The sequence below is a fragment of the Solanum tuberosum genome, unplaced genomic scaffold (genome assembly GCF_000226075.1).
Source record: "Solanum tuberosum cultivar DM 1-3 516 R44 unplaced genomic scaffold, SolTub_3.0 scf00040, whole genome shotgun sequence".
NCBI lineage: Eukaryota > Viridiplantae > Streptophyta > Magnoliopsida > Solanales > Solanaceae > Solanum > Solanum tuberosum.
The window spans coordinates 2,047,794-2,065,702 of NW_006238964.1; the positions used below are offsets into that span (position 1 = coordinate 2,047,794).

General features: G+C 35.9%; 4 protein-coding genes across 5 annotated transcripts; 3 read left to right on the top strand and 1 right to left on the bottom strand.

Annotated features, from left to right (window-relative positions):
* Positions 1-3,254: 3,254 nt before the first annotated feature.
* Positions 3,255-9,310, top strand: LOC102584807 (kinesin-13A). 2 transcript variants are annotated; one of them, XM_006342996.2, is made up of 12 exons: positions 3,255-3,769; positions 3,888-4,112; positions 4,732-4,926; positions 5,165-5,266; positions 5,634-5,711; positions 5,805-5,886; positions 6,890-7,049; positions 7,123-7,425; positions 7,513-7,731; positions 7,820-8,171; positions 8,252-8,317; positions 8,605-9,310. In XM_006342996.2, the coding sequence occupies exons 1-12, from the start codon at positions 3,608-3,610 to the stop codon at positions 8,779-8,781; spliced, it is 2,121 nt and encodes a 706-aa protein (XP_006343058.1). In that variant the 5' UTR covers positions 3,255-3,607; the 3' UTR covers positions 8,782-9,310. The 2 variants fall into 2 exon arrangements, with proteins under 2 accessions (XP_006343058.1, XP_006343059.1); XM_006342997.2 differs by having other exon boundaries at positions 3,894-4,112.
* Positions 9,311-10,014: 704 nt separating this feature from the next.
* LOC102585345 (putative Peroxidase 48) lies at positions 10,015-12,223 on the top strand. Its single transcript, XM_006342998.2, has 4 exons — positions 10,015-10,450; positions 11,009-11,197; positions 11,274-11,439; positions 11,527-12,223. The coding sequence occupies exons 1-4, from the start codon at positions 10,070-10,072 to the stop codon at positions 12,036-12,038; spliced, it is 1,248 nt and encodes a 415-aa protein (XP_006343060.1). The 5' UTR covers positions 10,015-10,069; the 3' UTR covers positions 12,039-12,223.
* A 116-nt stretch (positions 12,224-12,339) lies between these two features.
* LOC102585680 (uncharacterized) lies at positions 12,340-13,433 on the bottom strand. Its single transcript, XM_006342999.2, has one exon. The coding sequence runs from the start codon at positions 13,149-13,151 to the stop codon at positions 12,462-12,464; it is 690 nt and encodes a 229-aa protein (XP_006343061.1). The 5' UTR covers positions 13,152-13,433; the 3' UTR covers positions 12,340-12,461.
* A 1,547-nt stretch (positions 13,434-14,980) lies between these two features.
* Positions 14,981-16,143, top strand: LOC102586017 (60S ribosomal protein L37-3). Its single transcript, XM_006343000.2, has 4 exons — positions 14,981-15,083; positions 15,182-15,317; positions 15,427-15,528; positions 15,878-16,143. Exons 1-4 carry the CDS (start codon positions 15,081-15,083, stop codon positions 15,922-15,924), a joined length of 288 nt encoding a protein of 95 aa, XP_006343062.1. The 5' UTR covers positions 14,981-15,080; the 3' UTR covers positions 15,925-16,143.
* Positions 16,144-17,909: the final 1,766 nt, after the last annotated feature.

Sequence of the window (17,909 nt, forward strand, 5' to 3'; positions counted from 1 at the left end):
TCTCTAATAGAATTCGCATATTAACTTTATAATAGAGTTAACATCTTCTAAAGGATTTTATTTCATATGGAGAGTGGATTTGTGCAAATTAAATTGTGACCTCATCTTTTAGTTAATGCTGACACAATGCTAGTTACTTTTTTGTCCTTCCTCTTAAGTTAAAAGGGCTGCAAACAACAAAGCTCATTATTTTCATTTTTTTCCACCTTTTCTACTACTCAAAATTTCTCTTATGGAATTCCCATATTACCTTTATACTAGAACTAACATCTTCAGAGTGATTTTATATCATATGGAGAGTAGATTTGTGCAAATTAAATTGTGACTTCATCAATTAGTTAATGCTGACACAATGCAAAATTACTTGTTTGTCCTTCCTCTTAAATTAAAAGATTTGGAGATAACAAAGCTCATATTTTTCATCTTTTCCACCTTTTCTACTACTCAAAGTTTCTCTGATTAGTTACTCCCTCCATTTTAATTTATTTATCTTATTTGACAATTGAATTTTATGATTTTAAATTAAAGTTCAGAGGAGAAGAAGGCTAAGAGCCCGTTTGGATTGACTTAAAAGTTGGTCAAATATATTTTTAAGCTAGTTTTTGACTTCTGAAAGTGTATGACAAGTATAAAAAATAACTTAAAATAAGTCAAAAATGACTTAAAATAAGTTACGAAGTGTTTGTCAAAGTAAAAAATGACTTAAAATAAGTCAAAAACCAAAAGTAGGTCTCCCACTATTTTTAAATTTTTGACTTAAAAGTCATTTCAGTTTGACTTTTTATTTTTGACTTACAAGCTAATTTTTTTAAGCCAATCCAAATGGGCTCTAAATCGCGATCAACCTGTCAGTGACTTGCCCTCTAAAGTCTAAACATAATGGTCCTCCTCTAAGTTACCATGAACACGCCTGATTTTTCAAATAGCCTTTTTCTTTGGTTATTGCCCTCTAAATTTATTTGTAGGTAATTTCAATTTTTAGACCTTAATTTAAAAGTTTAATTGAATTTGTGTGATACCTTCAGGACAAACTTTTGACCATATAGGCCGTGACGAAGTCACCTTAGGCCAAGTAGGATTGAAAAAAATATTCGGAGTACTAAATACAATAAGTTTGAAAAAACAAACAAACTATATATTGTGCAATTTTTTTAATTCAAAACTAGTCAAACACATCGTTTGTTGAATAACGGCAAGGGGATGTATCATGTATAGACCTAATTTTGTGAACCTCAATGTTAAGAAAATTATGATCGCAAGGAATCAAACCCTAATCTTTTTACAATCGACCATAACACTATGCTAAAGTTCGTTTTGGCATCTCAAAATTAAAAGAGACTTATTTAAAAGTATCTTGACTAGATTATTATGAATACAAGTTAGAAAAAAGAAAGAAAATTCATTGGAAAGGATATATAGAGAAATTGTGTTTTAGAACCAATGTATTTGAATTGAGATACTTTCGGAAACCATCTCTCTCAGAGCTGTTCTCAACAGTTTGTGTAGCCATAATTCTATTGTACTAGTAAAATTATCCGCGCTTCGCGCGGGAATTTAATATCATGAAATTTATAAAATAATACTTAAAACCTATCAGTTATTAAAAGTAAAACACTATATTATCTTACATACAAGATTACATAATAACGAACATTAATAATATAAAGGAAAATGAAAATTATTACATCTTATCATTTATTCTTAATAACATAAGCATAAATCAATGACTGTAAAAATACATACCATGATATGTAACATAAGCAAAGGTGTCAGTGAGCCACTCAACAGGAGCAAAGTACACAAATATTTAATTGAGAAGAAGAAGAAGAGGTTCAGAATTTTCGTTGTTTTAAAATGAGAGGAAACCCCTCTATTTATAGACAACAACGTGTAGTGTGAACAAATGTTTATTGTGTCATATTAGAAATGTTACAACTATTTGGAAAAGTTGCAACCCTTCAGAAAGGTCACAACCTTTCATAAAAGTCACAATTTTTCATAAAAGTCACAATTTTTCATAAAAGTCGCAACTTTTCATAAATTTCACAATTTTTCATGAAAGAGGAAGGCTAGTTTTATAAATAAATAAATTAAAAATGAATTCTAGTTTGTGGTGGCGCCACGTAGGCGGGACTAAGGTTCTCTTTTATATATATATATATATATGATATGATTCATTGAGATATGTTGATTTTATATTCCATTCCATTGTAAATGAATGATCCAATGTAGATCTATCGGAGACATAAAATTATATAAATATAATAAAAATGGAAACAACAGCCCTAGTCGCCATTTTTATACAACTCTACCTTGGTGATTAAATTCCACTTTAGTTAGTGTGAAATGAACGTACTCTAGGAGGTTTTGTTGTTATTGTCTATTCTATAGCCGATTATCTCGAATGTTATCATTTTAATATGTAGATCAAATAATGCAATGCAAGCAAAAATTATATAGGACAGCATAAAGTGTCTTCACAAATCACAAGGCAGAGTTATGGCCTGCACACACCCTATTCTTCTTAAATCTATTTGTAGGATTATATCGTGTATGTTGTTATTGTTGTGTTTTCAATACCAAAAAAAGAACATTTTGATGCATTCCACATATTTTTAGCTTATGACTATAAGATTCACAAGTTTTCTTCACTTTTTAAAATTACATATCAAGTTAAAATCAAACAAATAAATTGAAACGAAGATAGTATGTATATTTTTTTGAAAAAAAATGAAACAAGACATAAAGGGTGACCTAGAAAAAGGGATATCTAATTAAATTTTGTGGCATGGAACATTCCACTAACTAAATCCATCTATTAAAAGTGCATCTAAACGGCTCCATCCAAAAGTTGGACACACTCACCGGCCATTTTGATTTTAATTACTTCCAACCACGATATTCGCACGTTCAATTATTCAAAATCCACCGTTGATCTTATACACGTGTCACCATCTAATCACCACTCCAAACATGTACGAAAATTTGAATACAAGTCAAAGGCGGGTTCAGAATTAGTCAAAAATTAACCCATAATTAATTAAATTTAATCACATATATTAATAAATAAATAAACAAATGTTTGGCCAATGAATGCATAAAACGACGTAGCCCCACCATGTGAGCCTGTTTTGCTATCTTCAAATTCAAAAATTAGTGGGCCCCACCAAAACCCCTCACACGTGCCAAATTCAAAAATGGTATTTTGAACATTTCTAATAATCGTGTCCGTTCTGGTTGGTTAAAAATAAATAAATATTTTTCTGTATTCTCATCCGCTCTTCGTCTTCGTTCTCTCCTTTTATCGCACTGAAAATACCTTCAGATTTACTTTTAACTGTTTGTGACGGTGAAATGAATCAGAACCGTTAAACTTTATAGATGCTTTTGAAAGCCCTCCGAGTCTTCCATTTCATCTTCATCTTCTATTTCTCTCTTTCTGATACCCACTGGGCACTGTGAAACTAATCTGTTCATTGAATCGTTGATTTATAGAGACGGAGAGAGAGGTTTCAGCTGATTGATTGTGCTTTGGAGGTGTGGAAATTTGTTGTTTGTGGAAGAAGAGGAGATTGGATTTAATCGGAGATTGAAGTAGTGAAAAAACATGAATGCAGTTGGCAGGCAAAGATCTGGAACATCGACGGGGCATCACCAGAGGCAATACTCTGATAACTTCCTGGAGACTTCATCTAATGGAAGATGGCTTCAATCAGCTGGTCTTCAGCATCTTCAAACTTCAAATAATAATGTTCCTCAGGCTCCACAGGTTTTGGATTTTCTCTACTTTTTTTTTGTTTTTCTGAGCTTACTGTTGCCCTAGCTCATAGATCTGATTGTACAGTGGTTTTGTTCATTGTGTTTATTTGATTTTGATGTCGGTGAAGGGACAGGAATATGGATACTATGGTGGAGCTCAAGGGTCGAGAATGCTTAGAGGTGCACAGAGGACATATAGTGGAGGAAGCGATCTCTTTGCGGAGCCTTTGACGCCGCCGGGAAATCATCGACAGTCAAGCCAGAGAAGGAATGGTGACGAAGAAGTCTATCCCAATGAGTTCAGTCCTGGACTCTTAGATCTACACTCATTGGATACTGAGCTTTTACCAGAGGTTTGGTTTCTGATCTGGACAAATTCTGCGTTCGTATTTTTAAGGGGATTGGAAATCTAATTATTTTAGTTATATGCGATTGGACATCACCCTTGTTATGTCAGTGCAAGATGTGCAATTGGATTAGAGCTTCTCATTTTACAGTGCCATGGAATTGTTGTCCACTTTTAATAAGTTTCACATGATTAGAGCTTCTTACTTTTCCAATGCCACCAAAGCTCTTGCCATTTTGCCTGTTGATTTTTCTGTTACTATAGTGCAAACTCGCTTTGCGATTGAACAATTTGTTTATTTCTTCTCTATTTCTTTGCCTGCTGTGCCTACTCTTGCATTCTCTATTTCTTCTCTTAGATGATGGACAGTGGCAGTTAGATGTTAGAATCTCCAGGTTGACACACTTTGGCTCTTTGAGTGACATTTTATTGTAGCATCATTTGGTCAAACACTACAACACCATATATTTGGATATCAACAATTTGATATACCTCAATTTGGTCCTTGTCTCTGCCATGATAATTCATATAATATCATACTAGTTTGACTGATATTTTGTAGTTCTACCTTTATAATTCCTATAGTTTAGTTTTCAAGTTCTCTTATGTGGAGTTTTTATATATAGATGCCTGTTGCTGGTTTGTATGATGCTCCTTCCATGCATCACTTTGCTCGAGCAAAAAGCTTTGATGACTCGGAGCAATTCCTTGCAAACAACAAGCAAACTGGTAGAGTTCGGGGATTGCCAGAGAGTAATGTCTCTAAGAGTTTTGCTGTTGATAAAGACAAGGCCAGCAATGTCGCAAAGATCAAAGTGGTGGTATGTTTTACTCAACTTCATTGCTTCTAGTTCTGGAGTTAAAGTATTCTACTTCTCAGTTTGTATACCGCAGAATCATTCTCATTTTCTTAACGATATCCAGCATGCAATCCCTGTTATGCGATTTCTTTATTTTTTCTCTTGCACAAGAGTAGTCTACCTTTTTTCATGTGTATTTGCACGTGAACGAAGTTGTTAGTACTTGTTCAAGTTGTTTCTAATGGTTATCTACTTCCAGGTGCGTAAGCGACCACTAAACAAAAAGGAATTAACGAAGAATGAAGAAGACATCGTTGAAACACGTTTCAACTCTCTAGTAGTCCATGAAACTAAACTAAAGGTTTGTGGAAATGCAGTTGTTTTTATCCTGTATTGGCAGTTGAATATGCATGTCTATCCCTTCAATTTCAATCTCGTGACTAGAATGAATATTCTAGTAATTGACAACCTGAAAATCACTGTTATCAAACATTTACCCATTATTTGCCTGATGGAAATCATTTTGCTAACAAAGATATCTCTTCTTGAATGCCAAAAACTTCTGCAATAAGATTACACGAATGTGGAAATATGATTATTTGACATGACCATTGATCTCTTTGTGTTTTGTAAATCTCCCTCCTATGTCTTGTTGCTTAGTTTTGCCCAAGTTTGCCCTCAAACCTTTTTCTTTGAGTTTGAAGTTCTTATATACGACTATAATACAGGTTGATCTGACTCAATATGTTGAGAAGCATGAGTTTGTCTTTGATGCTGTGCTAAATGAGGAGGTTTCGAATGATGAGGTGATTATAAAATACATGATTCTACATCAGACTCCAAAACTCCTAACTGCATTCAGATCATTGTTAACTTTGGTCTGCCACATGTCTCCTTAGGTATACCATGAAACAGTGGAGCCCATTGTCCCAATAATTTTCCAACGCACAAAAGCTACTTGCTTTGCGTATGGGCAAACAGGTATGCTACCTAGCTTAATCAGTATTTTTTTTTTATCAATGTCACCATTATTTCTCTTGGCACAAGTTGTTTTGACTTCATCCACTTACTTATCCTTTTGCTTGTTCGAACTGTGAAGAATAGTGGTCTGAATGCACTTACACATTGTTACTATTTGCTCGATTTATCAGTGTTCTCCAATATCTAGTAATGCACTTATCATGTGGGATGAGTTTTTACAAAACTCTTTTATTAATATTGCTTTTAGACCCTCTGCTTATTGATGCTAAGGGATATGTTCTACACCTGTAATCATTTGTGATTTTTCTTTGTTATTGCTATGTTCAAACTCCTTTATCAATTGGTTGAAGATCAAGATTTAAAACATCAAACACTGTCTAGTGCTGCCCATTCTGGGAGTAGGGGGATTTGGTGTACTATGAAGCTTTTGTACTCAAATTCTCTTATTGCAACAATTCCTGAAGTCCCAGGTCTTTATAAATATAACACAATCAGAGGCTTTTAATCTCACAGCCCTGCAAAATGTGCAAACATTAACTTAGAAATGAGAAAAGATCATTCTACATTCAATGGTAAATGCTCATTCTCCAGGGATCTAGGTCATGGCAAGTTCTAGTGTATGTCATTCATACAAATTCAACTATTTTAGGAACCATTACAAAAATATTAATCAGCTGATGATGCAATTGCTGATAAAAATAGCCTAAAGTTTTCAAATTTTCTTCTTGCATTATCTTCAAAATTTGTCTTCCAGTCATTTCATATGCAGTAATTTCAGTCCACTGTTTCAAATGCAAGGCATATGAAACAACCAATACCCAGTCAATTTATTCTGTCATGTGCCAATTTTACAGCTTCCTTGAGAGGTCTTTGACTGTGCTTCCAAGTTTGTTTTCATAATCAATCTGGTGTCAACTATCTGTGATGATCGTGCAAAGAGGCTTGGTTTTCTTACTTTTTCTATAACTTCCTCTAAAATTCTTTTCATCTTTGGCTTATTCAGGAAGTGGCAAAACGTATACCATGAAACCACTACCTCTGAGGGCATCTAGGGATCTTTTGAGGCTCATTCATCATACATACCGGAACCAGGGTTTTCAATTGTTTTTCAGTTTTTTTGAGATATATGGTGGAAAGCTCTATGACTTGCTTAATGATCGGAAGTAAGTGTTTCTGCATTTTGCAACGTTAAAGTGTTGTAGCTTTCTGAGGATAACTGAAACTAATTCTTTGCAGGAAACTTTGCATGAGAGAGGATGGTAAACAACAAGTATGTATAGTTGGATTGCAAGAATACAGGGTCTCTGATGTGGAGATGATTAAGGAGCTCATTGACAGAGGAAATGCAACTAGAAGTACTGGCACCACTGGTGCCAATGAGGAATCATCTAGGTCACATGCTATTCTCCAGCTTTCTGTTAAGAGGTCAGCTGACGGTAGCGAATCTAAACCTCCCCGTGTTATTGGGAAGCTCTCCTTCATAGACCTTGCAGGAAGTGAACGTGGTGCAGACACAACTGATAATGATAAGCAAACCAGGTATTTATCTACCAAGTTACTGCTTTTCTTCGTCTTTTAATAAATTCTCTTCTTACTACCATATTTACCTTGTTTTCTGTTATGCAGAATTGAAGGAGCAGAGATTAATAAAAGTTTGCTGGCACTAAAGGAATGCATTAGAGCCCTTGACAATGATCAAAACCATATTCCTTTTAGAGGCAGTAAATTAACTGAAGTGCTGAGGGACTCTTTTGTTGGAAATAGTCGTACTGTTATGATATCTTGCATTTCCCCAAATGCAGGATCTTGTGAGCATACTTTAAATACATTAAGATATGCTGACAGGTAATCATTTCTTGAATAAGATTTTGTTTCCACGGCTGCTATTTTCTGTGTTCATAGTCTTAGCTTTGCAGTTTGCTGTAAATTTCAGGGTGAAGAGTCTTTCAAAAGGGAACAACTCAAAGAAGGACGTCTCATCCTCAACATTGAATCTGAAGGAGTCGACAACATTATCTTTTTCTGCAGTTGTACCTTCTACATCAACATTTGAAGATGATACCGGTGATTCATGGCCTGAACAAATTGACAAAGATGAATATGATGAAGATTTCTATGTACAAGAGAAGCCAATGTGGAAGAAGAATGAGAAGCTTGATGGTTACACTATCTCCAATTCAGAAGATAAAATGAAGAGAGCAAATGCTCAGACAAAGTGGAAGGAGCCACCTAGAACAGAGGCAAAGTATTCAAACTCGGATGATGATCTGAATGCTCTCCTAAAGGTGAATCTATTTTGTGGAAAATTGAGGAATTTCACTTAGCCCTGAGTGTGCCTCTGAATGCTTTATGTTTAATTTTTCAGGATGAGGAAGATCTTGTGAATGCGCATCGGAAACAAGTGGAGGAAACAATGGACATTGTTCGAGAGGTATGTAACGAACATGAATTTTGTGGAACAATGCTTTACGTCTTCAGCATAGGGAGTTGAAGTAGATATATATTCTTAAAAAATGGTGATGTTACTGATTATACCTGATGTTTGTAGTTGGAAAAGTCTTTCTATAATTATTTTATGTCAGTCTTGTAATCCCGTAAGGATGTTGGCAAGTACTTTTTTCCGTGGTTGTGTATCTGCTTGTCACTTTGTAGACAAGTTAATTTTGCTTGGCTAGCTGGATATTCATGGGAATTGAGAATCCTGTTTCACAATTTCAGGAGATGAATCTATTAGTTGAGGCAGATCAACCAGGGAACCAGCTGGACAATTATATTTCTCGATTAAATGCAATCCTTTCACAAAAGGCTGCTGGCATCCTAGAGTTGCAGAACCAGTTAGCTCATTTTCAAAAACGTCTAAAGGAGCACAATGTTCTTGTATCTTCTGGCAACTGAAGCTCTAATTCAGTATGCATACAAAATTCCGATGTTGTGCACATTTGCTTTGGGACGAGGTGTTGTTGTAGATCCACTAATGGACCCATAGGTGTTGGTGTAGAAAACATGTGGCTTGCAAAAGTTGGAGTGGCAACATTCACATGCTGGTTTCTTCAGAAGAGTTTTTGAAGCCTTCTGTTAAGTTACACAAGAATCTTGTCATTGTTTATTCATTTTCTCATTTGAAAAGAAAAAAATACGATAGATGCTTTGGCATGGCTTTAAGGCTTTCTGTTGCTAAGATTATTATTTGTTGATTGATCTGCCGAGTGGAAGAGGCATTTGCTATGTTTTGGGGGCACAAATTTGTTTAATCTGGTCCTGCCTGCAAAGTCTATCATAGATGACTGGTGGAGGATCTGGCCAAGTCTGGTGTAATTGATTGTACAATTGCTATATTTTCATTGTAGCTGTGTGCCATGAGCCACATGCATCAACATATTGCTACGAAATGAGCTCTTGGAATCTACTCAATTACTAGAGACAATCTGCTGACTTTTTTATGTTGCTATTTTGTGTGGAACTTCCAAACTTAAGCCTACCGTCAAATTGTGCCTCTTTTCTTGATCCTCCTACTGTAACAGAAAATTTTCAAGTCATTCTTGCATCTGTATTATGAAATTTTTGTTCCTTTGGGGACATTTGATAAAATTGGAACGATATAGAGAAGAGAAGATTAGCATGACTCTTGCGCAAGGATGACATGCACAAATCGAGAAATGTTATGAAATTTCTTGACGGGAATGTTTGATATAAGCCTTTCTCAAAACGCCAATGTATGTGATTCATAGTCACAAATACTCGAAGAGGATATTTATCAACATTGCCTGGCTGAGTTCCAATAGAGTACTAGACATTGAGATGCTCCAGTGTAGCTTAGGCATTTAGTATGGAATTTTTTGATATATTTACAAACTTGACTATACAAAATCACAATTTTTGTTGCTAAAATATTTTTAAATGGTATAAGAAGTTGATTGAGCATATATAATATGAATGTTCTCCTTTTGGAGACTGGAAGTATTAATTACTCCTTTAGTTTCTTTCGCTAATGAAGCAATGGCAGAAATGAAAATTGGGGAAAGATAGAGGGTATACTTGTTAACACACCGGGTAAGAGTTGGTTACGGGGCACAGCATGCTAGCCAGCTTCACTGACAAGTAACGAACGTACACTTCCATAATCGATATCATTCCATTACCGCTTTCTTCCTCTCAAAAATTCCTCTCCAAGTTTCAGATTCCCATGGATTTTACACGGAAATTGAGTTTTCTAGTGTTTTTGTTATGCATTCTCATCTCCTTGCAGAACCAAGACGTTGATGATATCAATGTGAAGTTGGAATTCTCTTCACGCACTGACAAATATTGCTCTCGTGATTCTCAGTACTCAATCTTCGATGATCACTCGTTTCCGCCACTTCCAATGTTCGCTACCACTTCTGTAGAGGGGAGGAAGCTCCAACAACAAACTGCGTCTGTTGGTTTTCTCATATACGATTACTACCAACAAACTTGCCCTCAAGCTGAGCGAATAATCCGATCAAGTGTTCGGAGTCTTTTCAGAAAACAACCACAGATTGCTCCTGCATTGTTGAGGCTTGCTTTCCACGACTGCTTTGTTGAGGTCATTTTCCTAAACACCTAATTGTATCTGCTCGTGTTCTTATACATCAGTGCATTTTTTCGTTTTTGGTTATATATACATGAAGTTAGGATTATCAATGACGAAGCCTGAGTTTTAAGTATATTGATCAGTCTTCGTTATATTTTTGATTGTTATCAAGGAAGTTTATTAAATTGAACTTTGGTAATTCTCTTGTCGTTGATAAAACAGAGGCCTAATGAGTCCGTTTGATATAACCTGGTGTTTCTACTTTCTGTTTTGCGATGTAACTCCATTTTTTGGTTTTTGGTTTACGTGATTACCAATTCTGGTTAGCTAGTTCGTAAATTCTCAGCGTGAACTTTCTTTTCTCGTGTATATTTGTTACTGGTTGTGCTCATATATGATCTCTGTATCGTGAGAAATCAATTTGTTTCTCTTTTTCCCAACTCAAATAGTCTAGTGAATGGCTCAAGGGAGAAATCATGAATTTTTAAAGTGTGTTGTCTTGTGAAGTTCTCGTTAATGAATTCTAGTTGATGACTCGTTGCTTTTGAATGGATCATTGCTAAATAACAGGGGTGCGATGCCTCAGTTTTACTGGACTCTGTTGAAGGAATGCATAGCGAGAAAGAATCTCCTCCCAACGAATCATTGAAGGGCTTCGACGTAATAGATATCGTTAAAGTAGAGCTCGAAGAAGCTTGTCCTGGAGTTGTTTCCTGTGCTGATGCTGTTGTTTTGGCTGCTAGAGAAAGCATTATTTTGGTAACCCCCTTCTCCCCTTCCTCCCCTCACTATCTCTCACACACAAGCAACTGAAAGAATCCTCCATTTATTTCAGTCTGGTGGCCCTTTCTACCCACTGAAAACGGGAAGGAGAGACAGTCTGTCTTCTTTCGCAGAAGATGCAACTTTTGAGCTTCCTAGTCCTCAGGATGATCTTTCCAAGATCATTGAGTCATTCTCATCAAAAGGTTTCGATGAAAGGGAGACTGTAAGCCTCTTAGGTATTGTTTTTACCATAGGATTCTTTGTTTCGATTGCTTTCACACAAATGAAATCTGGTTTGTTTTGATTGGAAATGCTTCCAACAGGGGCTCACAGCACTGGGGTGATCCATTGCAAATTCTTCGTCAACAGGCTCTTCAACTTCAGCGGGACTAACAGCTCCGACCCTACTATGGACTCAGAATTTTTGAGTTTCTTGAGGTCAAAATGCAACACCAATCAGGCCTCTTTGATGTCACCAATATCAAAATCACTATCCCCTTCCCAACTAATTTCAACATCACTTTCACCATCATCTATTATCCATAAATTGTCATCTTCCCTGGTGGAGGAGCCAGCAATACCGATGGACTTTGAGGGACCAGGAGAAAGTTTTGGTACACTGTATTACCGCAGTCTTCTACAAGGCAGGGGAATACTGTACGTTGATCAGCAGCTGACGGCAGGGGAAGAAACTAAAACCTGGGTCCAAGCTTATGCTTCAGATGTGTCATTGTTTCACAAGGATTTTGGTACGACAATGATGAAGCTCTCCAACTTGGGAGTCCTGACTGCACCAATGGGACAGATCCGCAAAGATTGCCGGAAAGTTTCCTGATAAAAGCTCAATGGTTTGGTCACTTGCTTAGCCTATTGCTATTTTGGTCCCTTAGCTCCACTTTCTCATTTCTTGAAATTCTGTGATATCATTGTGCTTGGTAGTACAAGTGTTCTGGTTTTGTTTGTAAGAAATAGGCTTAAAAGACATAAATCTATTAGAATTATATCTCTTATGACACTTTTAAACAGTTGGTCAGGTTGACTCTTAAAGTAATCACAATCCAGCCAAAATATATATCTACTGAGTAGATTATACTGTGAATTACACAACCAAAATAGCAAAGAAATACACACAATCCTTGATCTTTTTAATTGATATTAACTGAAAAACAATGAGCAAACAGGAACAGAAGCAAAAGAGATGGGAATTGCACCACTACTCACAATCTTAGAGGCACACGCAAACCATACTTGTTTGTTTCTAGAGCTTGAGAGGACCAAGTCTTCGCATTGAACTGTTGACACTAACTGATGGTTTTCGAATCGAGAACTCAGTGTACATGTCCATGAAGAATCTGTCAACAATGTCAACATAAACTGGGCTGTTTAGCAGAGTGTAGCATTGAAGCACTTCTTCTATATCTAGCACATGATCCATATCTTCTCCTTCCACCATTTCCAATTCCTCCATCTTCTTCAGTAAAGTGAGACTCCCTTTACTTGTGCTTCGTGTTAAGACTTCTAGCCCTTTCTTCTCATCTTCCTTTCTCCTTTCACTTTCTATGTCTTCCATACCAAACCGCACTGCAAGTTTCCTCTGGCTTTCGCTATAATTGCCATCAGCCATCCCTTGATATTTCCTTGCAGTTTTGCTAGTGATCTTTCTCTCCTGAATCTCATTGTGATCAGGGTGATGCCATTGTTGATAGTAGTCCCTGTACAAGTCATCCAACTCCTTAACAGTAGTCTTTGGGATTCTTTTGCTGCTTGAGAATCGTTTGCTGACTGATAAAAAGGGATTGAAGTGACGAGCAGTTTTAGGTAGCTTGTGGTGACCTCCAAATAGAAATGACTTGAGATTATGAGGAGTTTTGTAGAGGAAATTCTTAGTCTTTTGGATGGCTTTCTTAAGCAGCATTTGTGGCTCTATCTTGTTGTACGACTCCTCCATCTGATTTTTCTATCTGTGCAGCAAAAGATACTGCTATTAGCCTTGGCTCCTTTGAAGTTATAATTTCAAGAAGTTTAATATAGGGACAGACAGAGCTGATTTGCTCCCTTTTAGTTGAAGACAAAAAGCAAAAAGGGAATGAAATACAAGGGACACTTCCTTGCATTAGTTGTTCCTCCAGATATATTTTTCCCTTTCCATTATATTCATTATTCTGACCCTACCCTCTGTGCAGAAAATTTTCAAGTAAGGAGGGTATAAACAATAGAAAAGTAAAAAGATAATTGTAGTTTTGAGGGAATCAATGATCAAAAGGTTCTGAGGGCTCAGAATTGATGGTTCTATCCACCACCTAGCAGAAGGAGGATATTTAAAGCTTAGGCTGAAGTTGAGTTCTCACTCCGTTTCGTATTACTTTGTCCTGGTTGACTTGACACACCTCGAATAAACTTTAACTAGAGACGTATTTTCCTAAACTAACTTTATTAATGATGTTTTGAAATTCTAAATTTTGTTACTATTACTTTATATAGTTAATATGTAATGAATCCAAGTAAACTGAAATGGAGGGAGTAGCATTCTTATGAATAATTAAACGTACGTAATTAGGGAATGGAATTTCAACAATGATCATTGTTAAGAGAATGTTGAAGAGTGAGTTGGGTTGATATTTGATGTGATTAGTACATACAACTAAAGAACACCTAATTTTATGTCAATGGGACCTTAAGTAATAATGAGAAATGCTTTAATTAGCCACTAATCTAAGAGCTGGTTTTGGACCCCAAATCATTAAAGATTGGTAAATTGTGGTTGAAGAAGATAAGGGGCATAAACAGAAGAGATGATTGAAATGGTTGAGGAGATGAGGGCTCATTACATCAGTCTCTTTCCTACGGTTTTAACACTTGAATTCTTTAACATGCTACAATAGGCAGTGTCCACCTCAACAATAAATTCCTGTAATCTGCTCGCTCTTGATACATTTCCCCCCAATGCTCTTATAGTTTATACGCTTTGAGGTAGAGGTAAGTTCTACATACACTTTATACTCTCCAGACGTCGCTTTGTGGCGGGAATACACCCGGATGTTGTTGCTCTTAATACTTTATATTTATATATATATATATATAGTACTGAACAGTCAGCTCTCAATATGCAGTATTAGATCAGATAAATAATAGGTGTTACCAAAAGTCTAGCTAATGCAAACTCGAAGAAATGATGAAATAGATTTGCTTAATCACATTTTTCTCTGTACTACACCTAACAAGTTGAATTGCAGTGTTGATGGCGTGTATTTTTGCTATATCCTGGTTGGAATCAACATTTATAGATATTTTAAAAAATGATAATAATAAAGAATAAATTCTCAAACTCTATACGGAACCACCTCAATTAATCATCTTTTTCTTTTTCCAGTTCCATGTTTTGAGTTGGTACTTTGTAGTGGTCCTACTATCTCTTTTTGAAGTGCCATTAATACAATATTTTGCGCCCACATGGTATGGAAGGTGTTTTTAACACTCAATAGCATGTGAGTATCAAAATATATCGTTTTCTTTCTTTTTTTTCTGTCTGAAAATTACAAGGTAGGAATCGAAATGACTGAAATACTAAGATTTTAAGTATCTCCAAATTAGTGCAATTTTTAATTCACAATTTTTTTAATTATTAGTTAAACGTATTTGTCATTATCCATTACTTCTATAAAAAAAATTAAATAATGGATCTCATTATTCTTACGTATATACGTTTTCCGGGCCAAGTAATAGAATAAATGGGCTCGGTAAGATACTAGGCCCAAAATACTTTTGGCCCACTTTAAGAACCCTAAAGCCCTTTCCAACTACGACGTATAAACTCTCTTATTATCGCCGAATCTCATCTATCTGAGGAAGACGCTAGGGTTTCTGCAACTGCACAGCAATGGTAAGTGTTACTCCATTACTCTTACTTCCCCACCTTTTATGCCTGCAAGAGGTGTTGATGTGCTAACCAATGTGGATTTTGTGTTGTTATTATTATAGGGTAAGGGAACAGGAAGCTTTGGTAAGAGGAGGAACAAGACCCACACACTGTGTGTGAGGTGCGGTCGCCGCAGTTTCCATCTCCAGAAGAGCCGATGTTCTGCTTGTGCTTATCCTGCTGCTAGGAAGAGATCATGTAAATTTCTTTCTCTTACCGTATAATTTGTTTTGTATATGACGCTATGAAAACTTTCTTCTTAGTCCGATATATAATTTACTGTTATGTTGAATGAAATGGATTTCAGACAACTGGAGTGTGAAGGCAATCCGCAGAAAGACAACTGGTACAGGCCGCATGAGGTACCTCCGCAACGTCCCTCGCAGATTCAAGACCAATTTCAGAGAAGGTACACGTCGTATTATGGCTTGCTGTTATTTGTGATCTTTAGTTTCTGATTAAACAGTGATCCACATTGTCAAATCCACTACGCTAGTTGAGTTACTTTTGTAATTGAAGTAAAAAAAAAAGTTCTGTGTAGTCTTTGCTTATTGAGCAAGAAGTATGTTCTCTGCATCTATTTTTGTAATTGAGTTTTAGAATTAAGTTCGTGTAGTCTTTGTTAATTTGAGCTATGGAAAATCTGTTCTCCGAATGTTCGGATTTGTTGATTTTCCATGTCAGTGTCTTAGTAGTTTGTGTAGTCAAGGAGCTCTGTATTGTCTATGTTAGTGAACTTCGAATTGCAATATGTTCAGGGACTGAAGCAGCTCCAAGGAAGAAGGGAACAGCAGCTTCTGCTTGAAGAGAGAGTAATTGAGGAGGGTACTTTTTTAATGGTAGCTTCATTTTGAAAGTATTTTCAAGTATTAGAAGGCAAAGAAATTTGGGAAAGCTTATTTTTGTTGTTGATGTCCGGTCTAAATTAGAAGTACTTAAATTTTTGAAATGTGTTGTTGAAATTGACATTCTGATACAGAGTTTTGATTTTATTTATAAGCTGCTTTCTATTTTTGTTGCTGAATCTGAGTTTTTGAGTTCGTACCCTCCCGTATCTGTTTTTTATTGCTCGTTGCAACTTATCCAATGCGTTGATGTTTTTCTTCTTGCATCTATTCTAGCTGATCACCCGCCTTTGTCCTTAGAACAGCTTTATGATGGATTATCCATCCTATTGTTTGAAGATTGCATTTGAGATGTTCTTTTTCATTCAGCATGTTAATACCATTTTTTTGATGAGCGCTTGTGAAGCCATGAATCGTAATGCTTACTGGGGAATGTATGTGTGGAGATAATAACCCTGGTGATTTCTTCCATCTGCGGTCTGCCTATGTTTTGGAAAGGAGAGTTGGTATAAGCCCTGGTAGGCCGAATTTCTGTGACTTCTCTTTCAGTTTCATTCTCACCTTTTGTAGCTACGTGCACTTTTAGCACGATCTCCCTTTGGATTTTGTGAACTCCGACTTTAACATTTCTCAAGTTAATTTGGTACATGACTGTTGTTTGGTCGTTACATATTCATATTTTAGTTGGATTTTTTTAATCTTTTCTTTAATTAATTACGCAATTTGAAAGGTAACCATGGGGTTGTTTGGTGTGAGGGATAAAATTTGGTGTCTTGGTTGTCAAAACTTATCCCATCAGGGATGGAATAAGTTATTCTATATACATGGTGGGATAGCTAATTCTAGTATAATTAATCATGATATAATTTGTTTCCAACCAAAACTGTGCACATAGCTGACTGTTACCATGCCTTGCTATCTGAGTTAGTGCTTAAGAGTTGGGGGTATTGTTTTGGACTTAGTTAACTGAGATCTGTTTGGTATTAAAAAAGTTAGGTTTTCAACAAGAGTAAAGACATAAAGACACACAATCAAAATTGTTCTGTATTTGCATAAAGACACCTTAACTTTTCAAGTGTCCTATCACCCCACAAAACTATTTAATATCGTTATAAATGGGTCATTTTGACCCATTCCCTCGTCTATGTAGTGGCGTGTGTTGCTCACTCCCAGTGATAGAATTCAATCCGACCCGACCCAACCCTATTCTTTGAAGAAAAGTTGTCTTCTCCTTTTCTTTTCTTATTTCTCAACTTTCCATAAAATCTGAAGAAATAGAAAAGTTTTCTCGCCGTGTTGGTGTTGATAATCTCATTGTTGATGTGTCTTAGTGAAGATTCTTGGAGGGACAAAGAATTGAAGGTTTAACAAGTTAGGGTAGATCATATGATAAATATCTTTTTTTTTTATTATTATTATGATTTTAGGGATTATTATAGTGTGAAAGTGTTGAAATCGACCTACTATAGTTGCCATTGTTATGATTTTATAGTTTTTTGTTGTGTTTTTGAGTAATTGCTATTGTAGGGCTATGGAAAAAACCCTGAAATAAAAAAATTAGGGCTATCAATGGCTATTTTGGGTTTAAATTTGGGGAAGATGATATAAAGTGATTAAATAATTAATAATAAAGAGAGAAAATGACATGTGGCACTTTTAAACTGGTCCATGGCAGTGAAAACGCTGCATGACGCGCCTCATGTGCGTGGTAACAGACGAGGAAATGGGTCAAAATGGCCTATTTACAAAGATATTAAATAGTTTTGTGGGGTGATAGGACACTTTGAAAGTTAATGTATATTTATGCAAATACGGGACAACTTTAATGGGGTCTTTATGTCTTTTCTCTTTCAACAATGATATAAGTATTTCAAATGAAACGGTAGTGGTTTTCCGCACAAATCTTCAATCATGAAATAAACTTTATGCACAAATACATCTGACT

Bases quoted from the DNA above. Each gene is read 5' to 3' on its own strand.
- LOC102584807 (XM_006342996.2), top strand. From the start codon at position 3,608: ATGAATGCAGTTGGCAGGCAAAGATCTGGAACATCGACGGGGCATCAC. The intron at 5,267-5,633 runs GTTTGTGGAAAT...ACTATAATACAG, and splicing joins TCCATGAAACTAAACTAAAG to GTTGATCTGACTCAATATGT. The intron at 7,732-7,819 runs GTAATCATTTCT...TGTAAATTTCAG, and splicing joins ACATTAAGATATGCTGACAG to GGTGAAGAGTCTTTCAAAAG.
- LOC102585345 (XM_006342998.2), top strand. From the start codon at position 10,070: ATGGATTTTACACGGAAATTGAGTTTTCTAGTGTTTTTGTTATGCATT. The intron at 10,451-11,008 runs GTCATTTTCCTA...GCTAAATAACAG, and splicing joins TCCACGACTGCTTTGTTGAG to GGGTGCGATGCCTCAGTTTT. The intron at 11,198-11,273 runs GTAACCCCCTTC...CATTTATTTCAG, and splicing joins CTAGAGAAAGCATTATTTTG to TCTGGTGGCCCTTTCTACCC.
- LOC102585680 (XM_006342999.2), bottom strand. From the start codon at position 13,151: ATGGAGGAGTCGTACAACAAGATAGAGCCACAAATGCTGCTTAAGAAA.
- LOC102586017 (XM_006343000.2), top strand. The intron at 15,318-15,426 runs GTAAATTTCTTT...AATGGATTTCAG, and splicing joins TGCTGCTAGGAAGAGATCAT to ACAACTGGAGTGTGAAGGCA. The intron at 15,529-15,877 runs GTACACGTCGTA...CAATATGTTCAG, and splicing joins CAAGACCAATTTCAGAGAAG to GGACTGAAGCAGCTCCAAGG.